Genomic DNA, 15,539 nt, shown 5'->3' on the forward strand with positions numbered 1-15,539 from the left:
GTTTTCGGAGCTCAGGCAAGTCTCTAGCAAAAAAGAAACAAAACAGAAGATGCATAGAGGAAAAGCGTATGTGCCGCAGTGATTTCCTTGTTAAATCACACTGCTAATATGGCTTGATGTTCTTAACCGTTTAAGATTAGAGCCTCATCATTTGGCTTATGATTTATATGCCAATATTAATATTTGAATTCTAAAACTTGATTTTAAAGTTGATTTAATATTATTTAAAATGTAATTTTTATATTAACTTTTAAGTCGATAAAAACGCATATACAAAATTTTAATTATAATTATTTTTTAACTATTAATGTGCCATTATGGCTTATAATAAGAAGTAAGCAACAAATAAGAACATAGATTATTAACCCAATTATTAGCACGATTATATAATAAAATAAATTAACAAATAGCCTGGAATAATAATAATATTAAAAATACAGTAGAAAAAAAATGTAGTAATGTTTTGTGAGAGAACTTATTTTTAGATACTTGACCAAAATAATCCAGCAAAAAAACCGGGCAGACTGTGAGAGATTAGAGATAAGACGGCGCCACGGCGGACGCCCTTTCCGTCCTTTTTCTCTCGCGCACACGCCGTTAGACAACCGGAGCGGCGACCAGCGCAGTCAAACCCCACCCCCCCCCAGCCGTCCTTCCCCACACCGGCTCACCGCACCGCCGCGAAAGCCCAAAAACGCACCGGAGAACCCACCCAAAAAAACCGTAAGGGCCCCACCGGTCAGCGACAAATCTCGCACACGCCACGGCGCCACGTGGGAATGTTCCCCCACCCTCGTCCTCGTCGGCCCAAGGCTAAAAGCTACCGCCGGCTACGCGTCCCCAGCGCCTCCCTCCCGTCCCTTTACCGTTACCATTACCAAACTCGTCACAGTTTTACCGCTCCTCTACTCATCTCCTCTCTCTCTTCTACCTCACTTCACCAATTCCTTCTCCTCCCATCTCCCAATCCCCCACCCCGGCGCCCAATGCAGCACAAACCCTAGCCCTCCCTCCCCTTGATCTCGCGCGAGCATGGGGAACTGCTGCCGCTCGCCGGCCGCCGCGGCGCGGGAGGACGTCAAGTCGTCTCACTTCCCCGCATCGGCCGGGAAGAAGAAGCCCCACCAGGCGCGGAACGGCGGCGTGGGGGGAGGCGGCGGCGGGGGCGGCGGCGGCGGAGGAGGAGGAGGAGGAGCGGGGCAGAAGCGGCTCCCCGTGCTCGGGGAGGAAGGGTGCGAGCTGATCGGAGGGATCGACGACAAGTACGCGCTGGACCGGGAGCTCGGGCGGGGGGAGTTCGGGGTGACGTACCTGTGCATGGATCGGGACACCAAGGAGCTGCTCGCCTGCAAGTCCATCTCCAAGCGGAAGCTGAGGACGGCGGTCGACGTGGAGGACGTGCGCCGGGAGGTCGCCATCATGCGCCACCTCCCCAAGAGCGCCAGCATCGTGTCGCTGCGGGAGGCGTGCGAGGACGAGGGCGCCGTGCACCTCGTCATGGAGCTCTGCGAAGGCGGGGAGCTCTTCGACCGCATCGTCGCGCGGGGCCACTACACGGAGCGCGCCGCCGCCAATGTCACCCGCACCATCGTGGAGGTCGTCCAGCTCTGCCACCGCCACGGCGTTATCCACCGGGACCTCAAGCCCGAGAACTTCCTCTTCGCCAACAAGAAGGAGAACTCGCCGCTCAAGGCCATCGATTTCGGCCTCTCCATCTTCTTCAAGCCCGGTAAGCCCTGCAGAATCGAGATCCGTTCCCAATTTCGAACAATTATCCACTCGCACTTCTGAATTTCCGTACAGCCTCGTGAGATCTCTAGCCTAATGGTCTGTTTTGGGTGGAATACTTGGTAGTGGGTACCGCCGTAGCTAAATGCAGTTGTTCTGCTGTGTAATCTGCAAAGATTTTGCATTTCTTCCATAGAGGAAAAAGCTATCACCAGTTTTGGTACTTCTAGTTGAAGGCAGGATTTTTGGGTGGTCAATCGAATACTGTATATGACAGCGCCTTTACTATGGTATTTGGATGGAGTTAGTGTCTTTTTCACCAAACCGTAGTTCAATGTTGGTTGTTCCCCTTGCTATGGGATGCTATTTTGCTGGAATTGGTGCACTCCTTAGTAGTTCAATGCTGATAATTTGCAGAACACTAGTTCAATATTGGCCATTTCTATGATTGCATCAGTCTCAGTAGTTTGGTTTCCTGAAGACTGTATTGTGGGTTCAGTATTTGGTACACTAGGTTTAGGATCTAAGGTGTCTGTTGTATGGACTTACTATTTATAGAATCCAGAAGAAACAAATGCTGATGCATAGTCATGGCTAAATTTAGTTTTGTTGCACCAGACATGTTATTTGTACATTCATTGTGTCAATACATTATGTTGAGTTCAGCGTGCTGTACTTTGGGAGAACGCTATAGAACTGAAACTGCTATGTCTTAGCAGTAAATGCACTAACCTTACTACAGCAGTGGTGATTATGGCACTTAATTTACATATAAACTTATCACATGTTTTTACCAGTTGGAACATGGGATGTATTAAGTAAGACACATCCCTGCCTTTAGCACAATACTCTATTTCATGTTTTTAACTTGATTAGATTGGATTCCCTTTTAGGTGCTTCTCATCTTTAAGTATTCCCTTTATATTAGTTCATCTTCCCCTTTTCATGTTCAGTATTTTATGATTAATTAAGCTTTTTCAGTATGACTTTGGCATTGAACTGCAATTTTTTGCATGCCATAGCGGGAAACATGCCAAATTTACACAAGTAGTTGTATTTGTCATAACTCTTAAATGCTGTGATGTAACTTATTCAAGTACTTAATCCTTAGTCTAAAATTTACCGCCTGTTTTGCACATATGTTTGGATTGCTATTAAGAATTGTGCCATCTAAATTAACATTGTACCTTTCTCTACATTGTTCATTTAGTATTTTTTCTTTTCATTTGGAACATATGCAATGCCATAATTGTCTTTCGGGGGGAAAGCTTGATGGCCAACCTTTGTTGATCAGACAGGGATAGAAATAGAGAAATGCACACTAATGGAATAGTGGCAAAAGATAGAAGCGTGATTTTTTTATGGAAAAGAAAGAATAGAGTTGTGAAGAGTGGCACAAGATTAAAAAAAAAGTCTCTTAGAACAAAATGCAGCAAGCTCACTGAGGCTAACACCTAAAGCACCTAGCAGCCAAGGCAGTCCGCACTGCTGCACAGGGCAAGCTCATTGCCTATATACCTCATTTTATGTTTTTTTTATCTTCAGTGATTATTGGATTCTTCTTAGCTGCTACATACGCACTGCTATGCACTAATCACCCGGAGGCATTGAATTCTTATGGTGACATTGCTACCTTGCTTGTGTCATATTTTACATTTTTCTGCAGACAACTGAATTTTGTTATGTTACCTTGTAACAAGGTAGAGCATTTCGACACAGAAGGCTCAGAAACTTGAATTGTTTCTTGTTTGTTTGTGGAACACCTGTGAGTTGAACTCCTTAGTATGTTTCATGAAAATTATGGTACCTAAGAATCATGAGGAAATGAGAGAGAATTGAATATGAAGTCAATCCTTGTCAATAATGGCATTTTCCTGCTTTATAATGTTGTGGACTCACAGTGCTTGTACAACAGTTGATCGTTGTTCTTTGTATACAGACAAAACTCCTAGTTCCATCCAGTCCTTATGTGATTGTTATGTTCTTTTAGGTGAGAAGTTTTCTGAAATTGTGGGAAGCCCATATTACATGGCTCCAGAGGTATTGAAGAGAAACTATGGTCCGGAAATAGATATTTGGAGTGCAGGAGTTATCTTGTATATTTTGTTATGTGGAGTTCCTCCATTTTGGGCTGGTATGTTGCTTTTCTTTTAAAACCTTCGCTATCATTGGCTGTCATCTCCCTCAAACAATCTCGCCTGGAATTTTTTCAGAGACTGAGCAAGGGGTGGCACAAGCCATTCTTCGTGGAAATATCGATTTCAAACGCGAACCCTGGCCAAATGTTTCAGAAAATGCTAAAGATTTGGTTCGACGCATGTTGGAGCCTGATCCAAAACTCAGGTTAACTGCAAAGCAAGTTCTTGGTACGTTTTACATAGCACTACAAAAAAATAGACACCTGATATTCTACTTGCGTGCATCATACCATAAAATATCAAATTCAATGATCATTCAAACTTGATTATATTTTCTGTTCTTTCCAGCATTATAGCATTGTGATGGAATCTGATTCGATATTACTAGTTCTCCATTTCTTGGGATCACTAGCCATACATAAATTAATCATTGTCTAATATAGGCAACATATACCATATATTGTCTTTTAACGACATGGTATTTTCGTTTGTGAATTAGGATCTAGAGCATTAAAAAGGTCACTACTTACATTAATTAGTATAAATAACTTGTTAACTTTTGTTATTTTCCTTTTTTTCTTGGGGAATCTTGATATCCTTTCTTTTTTACCACAGAACATCCATGGCTTCAAAATGCTAAGAAAGCTCCAAATGTTCCTCTTGGAGATATTGTGAAGTCAAGGCTCAAACAATTTTCTAGAATGAATAGATTCAAAAGAAGAGCACTAAGGGTCTGTATCTTGCTCTCTTAACCTTTCCATCTTGTTCCGATGCTTTCCACCAAGTATCTACCATGTCAATCTACTGTTGAGTGACAAAAACTGATGTTGGGTATCTGACTAGGTCATTGCCGATCATTTATCTGCTGAGGAAGTTGAGGACATAAAGGAGATGTTCAAGGCTATGGACACTGATAACGATGGCATTGTATCTTATGAAGAATTAAAGAGCGGGATAGCAAAATTTGGTTCTCATCTGGCAGAATCGGAAGTGCAGATGCTTATCGAAGCTGTAAGTGTTTTCAGATATTCAGCCACAAATTTGTGGATTTTCAAAGTCACTGATCTGTGCATCCTTCATTTAGTAGGCCATGATATAGGCCCCTCTGATATCCCACAATAGCACAAGTACCCATCTGAGTCAAACATGCTCTGGGAGGTCTATATGACTATATATGTCTATATGGTCCAATTCCTTCACATATAGCAGTTTCAAGGATGCACACGGGACTATATAGGAGGAACTAGATGTTAGGGGGCTTCTAACTTAGAAACCTCAACTGCTGCATCTATTTGTTTTATATACATGGTACACATGATCTTTTCAATGAGATCGACAATTTTTGCATGACCATGTTTTCTGTCGGTCCATTGCCCCAGTTTTCATGCTAACCTATTGCTTACGTGTAAAATATGTATTGATTTTGTTCTGTTATTCACGATATATTTTTAGAATTAGAGTACATGTCAATGGCCAATGGAGTATTGCATCAATGTGTTTCCTTCCAGAATAAGACTGAAAATTTGCAATGGATATTTATTCTAGTTCACCACTTGTTCTAGGTTCATGTAACTGGTATCCTTCTAGCTGACAAAAGCTAGGATAAAAGCATTTGGGGTGCATGATTTCTACATCATATTCGAGTATTTTGTCTGTTCCATCTTCACTAGTGTTATTAATGGCTTGTTAGTGTTGCTTAGGTGTAGGAGCTGAACCTGCACTTGTAGATTGTAGGACTAGGAAACTAGCTGGTACGATTTGATTGTAGTACAATTATTTGCTGGGATAAATATATTTTTCTTCTCATTTTTTAAGCAATAGGAGTGGTTTTACTTTTCACCATATGTGTATCAAGAAACTTATGTGTAGTAAGTAGCCTTGTGAAGTAACAGAACGGTAGGGCAAATAGAATGAAGTATTGCATCTTGTTTTGATGTGCACAATGAAAGTTACCTAACCTTCATATAGAACCACCATTCTGGCAGTTCCATTTCGGGGCTTAAGACCCTTTGGAACCATATCATCACTTGAGTTATGTGTTTCCTTTGGTGGATCGTGTTTGATGATGGATCCGCATGGTCCACGGCATCACCTGTGGAGCTGTCTTGATCGAGTAAATGGTTAATATATTACTACTACAATATAACGCAAGGAACAAAGTAGTGTGCAGGGAGAAGCATATTCATAGAAGTGGGATAGATTACTGAATTCACGACTAACACTCACTTTTGTAGATGTATTATGGTTATCGTTAATCAGATAGTTCGTATAGTACTAGACTACTTTGCAAGTCTTTAATTGATCATGTGTTTTGCAAATAGGTGGATACAAATGGTAAGGGTGCTCTAGATTATGGTGAATTTTTGGCTGTCTCTCTTCATTTGCAAAGGATGGCAAATGATGAGCACCTCCGGCGAGCCTTCCTATTTTTTGACAAGGATGGCAATGGCTACATAGAGCCTGAAGAGCTTCGAGAGGCTCTAGTGGACGATGGAGCAGGTGACAGCATGGAAGTGGTGAACGACATATTGCAAGAAGTTGACACTGATAAGGTGATGATATTTCTGAATACAACCATTCTTTTGGTAATATCGTTCAAAACTTTTTTTTTATCTAAATAACATATGTTTTCTTTTCACTGCAGGATGGCAAGATTAGCTATGACGAATTTGTAGCAATGATGAAGACGGGCACAGATTGGAGAAAGGCGTCCCGGCATTACTCTAGAGGAAGATTCAACAGCCTTAGCATGAAGCTTATAAAGGATGGGTCCGTAAAACTGGTCAATGAGTGAAGGCCTAAGGGTGATAATTTTATGCGTGTAGTTTAGGCCTTTGGGCTCGCTAAGCAGAAACCCTTTCTCCTTTTCTTCTCATGATTATTTTGCGTGGAAATTTAGATAGGTGGAACCTCCCGATTGGCTTACCTGTGTAATTAGCTCATCTGACAAGCACGCGCCGAATGATATACCAAATGCTGTGCGCCTGCTTAGCCCTCGTGGCCTTGTTCCTATGGGGTACCTGATGCCAAGTGTTGTACAATGTTTTGCCGTGTTCAAATGCAATTTGTTCATTTGGGGTGCTATCTAGCCTGTCGCAAAATTCAATGTGCTCGTGGAGGCATCGAGTGCGTGCTATCGACTGAACGAAAGTTACGAGGCAGTGTTCATCTAGTACACCAGGTACTAATATCGAATTCTGTTCTATCTGCCCCCAAGTTGTTCTGACCCGCGATGCTTTCGTAATCAAGAAGTCTGAGATCGATGCCGCTCGAATTCAACCACGCGCCGGAATTTTTCCCGTGGTAATGCTACATCATCAGAAATGCATCACTGCTGGAGAGCACCACCGGGCGCATCAACCGTGGAGCATAATTAAGATAAGGTTAATGCTGCCAAATTCAGGGAACAAGATTAAACCAGGACGAACACGGCTCTATTATTTTAATAAGCACCCTCTAAACCCCACGGTCAAACCTAGCAACAGGTGATGACGCATCGATCCCAAATTCCCAATTCGATCTCTTGCTGCTCCATCCGCCGGAATAAAAACGCAAAATCCTCGTGCGCGGGTGGCCCTTCCTTTCCACCAGGGCATAACGTGTCTTCGTTTTCGCTTCTCCCAAACAAAAGCGAAATCAAATCAACTGCCTGCATTGCCTTGTGGCGCTGGTTCCGCCGCCTAATTGCACAGTCGCACCGCATCCCATGCCAAGTATCGTGGAATGCCCGCGCAGCACATACGCCGTCGTCAGAAAAGCGGCCGCGAAGCCGTCAATTCGGTCGCTGTAGGCTGTAGCAGTGGCACGGTCAGCCCCCATCACGACGAACCCACAGTCCCACACGCGCGCCACTGTCACAGTCACTCCACTGCACTCCACTCCGCCGAGCAGCGCGGGCCGATGTCACGGTCGAATCATCAGCGGGAAAGCGGGAGCCCGCGACGTGCACGTAGCACGACCGGGGCCTCGGCCGTGGCCCAACAACGCAAGCGCGGAAGCGGGTGGCGCCGAGACCGACACGCGAGGAGAGGAGGCCGAGAGATCGACAGCCGTCCATGCGGCGGGCCGTCAAATCTGTCCGTTGCACGCAGCTAGGAGTACTAGCATACTATACCTGTCGGCAGATATCGCGCTCGTGCGCATTTCCGTTCCCACCCGCGGCTGGCTGCGCCGCAATCGCGCCGTGCCGCCGCACACCCTGCTGCCCCTCGGTGTGCTCTGCACCACCCGTGAAGCCAAAAAGGCCAAAGCCAAAGCCAAAGCCACGGGGCGCAGCGAATATCTAATACACGTTTCGGCGTTTCGCTCGATCGGTACTAGTACCGGGGGGAATATATCTGATTACGTTTCGGCGCGTTTCGCTCTGGTCGAGCTGCGGCGGAGGCGGACGTCTGACGGCCTCCGGATGTGACGTGATAAAACGAAGGCGTACTCCGTGGTGGAAAGCCGTGGTGGAGGTTAACCCGTGGGCATGCATGCCGACAACGAGCGGTTTCGATTGGACACCATGTGGCGGCACGGCCGGGCCGGCCTGATCCTCCCCTGTGCGATGTGCAAGCGGCCGGGCGGTGTTTTTGCCCGTGCCGGTGTCTATCCGAATACTACCTTTACGTATTGATTGATGGGGGACACGCAGTCGAAACGTGGTAGGCCAGGACGAAGGTCGCTGGCTACGCCCTTTAAATCATATGATTATTGAGAAAACGTAGGATTTTGATGGGAATATAGATGTAAAATGAAGATTGCAGAACGCAGAAAAACACAAGAATAACCATTTGATTGAACCGTTGAAAAAACGCAAGAATTGAATAAGAGATAGATGCAGGAATTGGTTGAAGCTCTTGCTAAATTTCCTCTAAAATTTCTACTGGACAGTCTATTCCATATGAATATTAAATGATTGGATATGGTTCAATCCTTTATTTCAAATGGCTTCATAGGAAATTTTCCTATATGGTTAAAATCCTCTAAAATTTCTATATTTTTCCTCCAAATTAAATGGGCCCTACAATTTGTAGTAAAATTTAATACAAAAAATTCAAAATTTATATAACTAGTTAGATACAGTAAAACCGTTCACTACCGAAGAAAAAAAATTGTAATCGAGACATTATTTTATTTCTAAGAAAAAGGGAAAGAGAAATTTTGAAACAACAAGATTACCGATAGTGTGAGCCGCATCTAACCCTCATTTCCCAAGCGCAGCTCACCAGCGAGGCGATGCACAATCTATGAGGAAGAAGATCCATTCACCTTCACTCCACCATGGCTCAATCGATGCTTTTTATTAAACTCGTCTACTTGAATCCACCCTCTTGCACTGTCGATTGTGCTCAGTACCATCGAAACCGCCGTTGTCACCTCCTATAGCTAGGCTTAGCACTTTGGATGCGGATCCAGGGGAGATAGTGTGGCTAGGTCCAATTCAAACCAGACTCAAACGGGTTAGATGCAACTGGCACCAGAGGCAATATTACTTTATTTAGAGTGAAATGTAATTTGGACTATATTTTATCGTCCAAGTTTCACTTTGGATCACCCTTGAATCAATCTTTTCACTTTGGATTGGATAACTTTGTAATTTTGTTTTTGGTTTGGACCACTCCAAACAACTTCAACATTCATCAGCATCCTCAATCAAATTGGTTTTGATACACTAGTAAACTTCCTGTCAATATGCAGGCCATATCTTCACCAGAATGAAGGGTATGTGTGAATAGTAAAGAGAGTTAGATGATCCAAACTGAAAAAAATAACAAAGTTATCCGGTCTAAAGTAAAAAGATTGGTTTAAGGTTGATCCAAAGCGAAACTTTGACAATAAAAGGTGACACAAACTGTAGTTTACTCTCCTTTTTAAATTCTCCCCCCTTTTTACCCAAAACGATACAATAATATCTTCATTTTCTTCAATCAATCACATATTTTTTTAAGTGTCCTTCAATATTGACACGTTCTTGCGGTATTCTCCAGCCAATTACACATATTTTTAATATCAAGTAGCAACCTTTCCCAAAAAAAACAAAGTAAGCGAGACCAGCTTAGGCGGCGTTCGACATGCTCAATAGGTTTGGCTGACCTGGGACACGCAAAAGGAGGCGATCATTATCTAGTGATTAATTAAATATTAGCTTAAAAGATAGATTTATTTATTTTATAAAGAAACTTATGTATAAAAAAATTTATACGAAATACATCGTTCGACAGTTCGGATCGGAATCGTGCTTACCGCAAATACAAAGTAGCACAATCCTTAAGTTAGTAGCCTTTGATCCGAGTGTCCAATGGATATCACCACGAGATTGATTTCCGACCGTAGGATTGCCAAGATCTATTCGATGGTATGCCACTATGCAACAATCTTTCTTCGTAGGAACACAATTTAGCGGCGGAGCCAGGGCCCGGATAGCTAGCCTCGGCAGGTGCCCGGGCTCTGCAGGATGTAGCCGTACTATGAAGTAGTTCTAATGGATGTGAGATCAGTGGATCAGCACATTTACTAGCAAAATGACTAGCTATAAGTACATATAATGTCTAGTACTCCCTCCGTCCTATAATATAATGGATTTTGGGTGGATGTGGAATGGAGGAAGTATTCAACATTAACAATTAACGAGTTTCATTTCATCGATATAATTTCGCACATTTGTTATCTTCTTCATAAATTAGAATTCGATCTATGCTAAATCGTGCACGTGGTTGTATGAATTTAATTGTAGTTTTTCTTTATTATTAGATTTGCTCAGGTTAGAAAAATTTATAGATCTGCCCCTAAACACAACAATACACTCGTACGTACCAAAAGTACGACAAGCATTCTTCTCCAGCTGCTGCCTGCCTCACACATTGCCTGCCGCTGCTTTTCTGTTTCACGCTTTATCCCCCAAACCTTTTGTCCTTCTCATCATCGTTCATTAAGAGCCCACACCTCATTGCGGCCATGCATCATGCATGCATATGAAGTTGCCCCATGCAGTGACCACCATATAATATAAGTCGGCACTTGGCACTTGCAGTTGGCTGTCCAAATTAAGCTCCCTACCACACATGTACACATCACCATCAGCGACGGAAAGCTACACCACATCAATTAATTAATGTAACTTTCACTTGTCCCATGCGGGGATGTGATATAGACGACGACCGACAAAGAACACGACACGAGCCGAACTAGCTAATCATCATTTTAACAGATTGGAGGTAGCAAATGGGCTTAGATTAAGGGCGCCGCATGCATATCCTCAGCAAGTGCTCCTCCGGCTATAAAATATCTAACGTTTAGAACAATATTTATCTAAAAATTAACAATATTTCTCAAATACCCTAGTTTATTCAAAACAAAGAAAATAATATAAAGATTTATCATTTAGTTATTAAATTTATTAATTAAACTCATTCAAATATAAATTAATTGTCAAAACTGATTATTATCTTAAGAGTCAAATATTTGTGATGGGAGGGAGTAGGACTAAAACGTACTACTGCTGTGTAACAATGACAATGTTTACTGACATGACCATGCATCAATGGGCAATCAATCACACACACTGACACTGTGACACACAAGTGAATCAGACACCTGGAGTATGTTCTTTGCACAGAAACGTTTACTCTTTTCTTCAGAGTAAATGTACGTCATTTGACTTTCGTCTTCAGAGTGTGACTGATCACAATTTCTTTTATTAAAACAAGTTTACCAAATCTGATAAACAGTAGTATATGGTGTAATAAAATCACATTATTTGTCAAGACATATCTATGTATGCCGTGTTTATGTTTTCAAATTAATTGTTTTAATTTTTAAATTTTTAATGATTAGAGTTTTAAAAGTTTGAAGGGAGAAAAGTCAGAACATTTATTTATCACCAAGAGAGTAATATCTCTATCGAGGACGTATATTATTTCTAGCAAGTTTTAAAATCCTAATTAAAACTAGAAAAATACTTATTTCATAAAACAACCCTTATTAGGAAATCATGTACGTGATGTCCCAATATAGGGCATGTGCGACGACTAGCCCGATTTTAAAGTGTTCTAGTAGATTATAGATGAAACTGTGAATTGATGAAAAATATCGAGGACATGAACAAATGAATTAAATATTAAAACTTGGACAAGTTAATTTTAACATTTTTTTCTAAGAAATATCGGTGAAGAAAGTCTTCGCATACATTGTACTCCCACCATTTTATAGTGTAAAGTGTTTTGTTTTTTTTTTCAGAATTATTTTTTTTATCTTTGACCATATTTATATAAAAAAGCAACATATACATTATCTGATTAGTTTTAAATATACTATTAAAGATGTCTTGATAGTGTATTTATTTGATATTATACGTTAATTATCTTTTAAAAAGTTTAACTTCTGATAAAACTAAAACACCTTACGATATGCGATATGGAAAGGATGGAGTATAATTTAGGAATATGAAAAATGTTCCCACAATAATCCATAATCCGTTAGTTCAAAAGAAATGAAGAAATGCCCCTAAATTAATGAGATAGTTTAAGGAGTACTCTGCATTCATAGCCATGGGCAGACCCAAGCATGGTCCGAGACTAAAGGAGCATTGAGTCTATGTAAATTTCCACCATACTAGCACAAATACAATCTAAACAATGATGGTGACCTAGACAATGGTCCGCGCGCCCCATCCACAACAATTGTTCTACAATGACCTTGTCTTGTTGCAATATTTTGATCTTTCTACAACAAAAGGACGAATAATACCTTATGCTAAAAGCGAATCAAGATGAACTACTTTCCAAATATCAGGCGTGCATGCATTCCCTAATTGAAAACACACACACACATGTGTACAATCCACATGCCTTCGGTAGCCCCTCTTCCCAACCCATCTTCCTCGTTTTCCGCGCGCACGCTTTTTAAACTGCTAAACGGTCCATTTTTTACAAAAAGTTTCTATACGAAAGTTGCTTAAAAAAATTAAATTAATCTATTTTTGAAAAAAAGCAAATACTTAATTAATCACCCTCTAATCGCTGCTCCGTTTTCTGTGCAGGCACTTAGTGTTGGGAACCAGGGTTCCGAACACACAGTTCTGAACTCCACGACTGAGATAACATGTCGAGCTCCCTCATTCTGTTGGTACAGTGTGTGACTTACCCCTCAATCCTTTATCATCCATCAATTCGCACACCTCCTTAGTCCTAACTATTTAGGGTCAAATCTTGCCACAAACCAGCCAACACTTGCATTACTACTGATCTTTCATATCCAAGTCCTTATCTTCCCAAATCACATGGATAATATCTAATAAAAGGGTAAACAGTACAAACTTTCCGAAATTTACTCATAACTATAGTAAATTAGTTGATATTTTTTTTTCAAATTGGGTCCCCCTATTGCCAGATGCATGCCACACATGAGCTTCCCAGTTGAGTATATATTTTTCACAGGTAAATATGGTGATTTGGATACATCGAGAGTGAGCATAATGCAACTTTTCTTAAAATTTATTCCCCTTATTTTTTTAGTATATGTTACAAAACTTAAGATATTTTTTTTATAAAATTATCATGAAAACAACAGAGATAAATTATATTATCATAATACTACACATCTTGCTTCAAATATATCAGAAAACTCTAGATATACTTGAAGTGAGTGTATGACCACAAATATAGTACCAATTTTATGGAACTACATGATTAAATGTTAAGAAATTCTACACATTGCTACCAACAAATGAATGATTCTACAAATTGTCTTAGACGAATGCAAGTTCTACAAAATATTACCATACAAGTGTTGTTATCCCCTTTTGGCACTACCTTTAGGTTTTCATCCATAGATCTACGTTATGTCTTCCCAAAAGATCTTTTTGCCCTTTTAAAGGCCTCCATTAAGATAATTATGTAGAATCTCCATATGAAAATATGCACATATTTTTGCTATTCAATTATTTATGATATTCTTAAGGGTAATTTGGGAATTTATTATTATGGAATTTACCAAATTCTAGGGGTAAAACGATCCTCTTAGACGACCTAACAAAGATCTATGGATGGTAGTTGCAAAAAGAAAAGAATGCTTGTACAATGGTATTTTATTGAACTTGTGTTCATTGATGGCAGTTTTAAGAACTGGTCGCTTATCAATGTCAAAATTTAGAATTTGTCTGAAATGTTCCATTAGAAAAGAAGCACTAGGAAACTACTCTTAAATACTTACAATGGCTTTGTGGAAGTCTCCACGGTTAATTTGATGTCCACTCCCTCCGTCCTCAAATGTAAGTATTTTTTAAAAGTATTTTTAAAATAAAGAAAATAATTAAATTAAATAGTAGAAGATTGTGATTAGTCGAGAAATTAAACATGAGATGGTTTGATTGGTTGAGATGGGGGGAGGTTTAGAGTGTCAATGCCATGGATAAGACCTACATAACATACCTGTATTAGGCTCAACAGAACCTACCGTATATGAAGTCTTATACGGAATCAAGCCACATATACGGAAAGTGTTCCAGATAAGGAAAGAGAAGCAAACTCCTACTTGAGCAAGACAAGGACTATTTGGATCGTATCCATATTTGGTTCCCTAGATCTACTTGGACAAGGGACATCTGAGCGTATAAATACAAGACTCCTTAGGAGGAGAGCGGATATATAGGCTAGGACAGATTAAGACAAGCCAACAACATATGCGAGGGAAAGCCTAGACAAACCCACTATGGAGCCACAGATACCGACAAGAGGAACCTAGCGCTGCCTCCAAATATCGCCGAGTTCATATTTGTGGAAGCTGACTACATGTGAGAGCTCCATGCCGCTAAACCGACAAAGACTATATTAGGTTGTCCCAAATATTGTGCTCATGTGATATTGATATATAAAGGCAACATCGGATTCGGTTAACAGGAGTAAGGCTATTACCTGTTAGTTAAAGGGTTAAAGGGTCCGAATCTGCATAAAAATCGCCGTCTCTCATCTCTTTACCTCAATATCGCGTATACCATTATATCAACTATTCCTATACTCTACAAATAACATAGGCGGGTATAGTCCGTCAACAATGAGATATGTGTATTTTAGGATAATTTGAACTCTAGAAATACGTATATTTTGGGATAGATGGAGTACACTATTTAGGGTTTATTTTTCAATGGAATATTTACGCTTAAATATGTAGATTGTGATATATTAGTAGTTTTATGATATTGTCACTTAATGTGTAGTTTTATCGAAGTTGTTAATTTTACTCCATGCATTTTTTGTGTTACCATTCTCTCTTTATTTAGAAACACAAAATATTTTCCAATTCCTGCCGGCCGCCGGCCACCGGCCACAAGCATAGATTACTACATGGTTTTATCCATATATATAGACTTTGAAAATGTTGTTTGTGCTGAATAATTGTGCGACACGACTCTTTAAAACCAAAAACGCGTACATATATTCAACGCAGTCCTGTGCATCGTGCACATATTCATCAGGAAACTAATTAATTGCTACACCGTTTGACTTCACTTCTTAAACTAATAAAAAGATGGCGGCAGAAATGTTTGCCTCGCACGACACAATGGGTGTGTTTAGAAAAAAAATTGGCTAAAAATATCACATCAAATATTTAGACACATGCATAGAGCATTAAATGTGGACGAAAAAAACCAATTGTACAGTTTGCATGTAAATTGTGAAACAAATCTTTTGA

General features: G+C 40.6%; 1 protein-coding gene across 1 annotated transcript; it reads left to right on the forward strand.

The window, feature by feature from the left end:
* Positions 1-864: 864 nt before the first annotated feature.
* On the forward strand, positions 865-6,950 carry LOC127778561 (calcium-dependent protein kinase 3). The gene is made up of 7 exons (XM_052305181.1): positions 865-1,729; positions 3,719-3,862; positions 3,942-4,094; positions 4,482-4,597; positions 4,710-4,877; positions 6,188-6,418; positions 6,511-6,950. The coding sequence occupies exons 1-7, from the start codon at positions 1,033-1,035 to the stop codon at positions 6,658-6,660; spliced, it is 1,659 nt and encodes a 552-aa protein (XP_052161141.1). The 5' UTR covers positions 865-1,032; the 3' UTR covers positions 6,661-6,950.
* Positions 6,951-15,539: the final 8,589 nt, after the last annotated feature.

This window comes from Oryza glaberrima, chromosome 1 (assembly GCF_000147395.1).
Source record: "Oryza glaberrima chromosome 1, OglaRS2, whole genome shotgun sequence".
NCBI classification, from domain to species: domain Eukaryota; kingdom Viridiplantae; phylum Streptophyta; class Magnoliopsida; order Poales; family Poaceae; genus Oryza; species Oryza glaberrima.

Bases quoted from the DNA above. Each gene is read 5' to 3' on its own strand.
- LOC127778561 (XM_052305181.1), top strand. From the start codon at position 1,033: ATGGGGAACTGCTGCCGCTCGCCGGCCGCCGCGGCGCGGGAGGACGTC. The intron at 1,730-3,718 runs GTAAGCCCTGCA...ATGTTCTTTTAG, and splicing joins CTCCATCTTCTTCAAGCCCG to GTGAGAAGTTTTCTGAAATT. The intron at 4,878-6,187 runs GTAAGTGTTTTC...TTTTGCAAATAG, and splicing joins TGCAGATGCTTATCGAAGCT to GTGGATACAAATGGTAAGGG.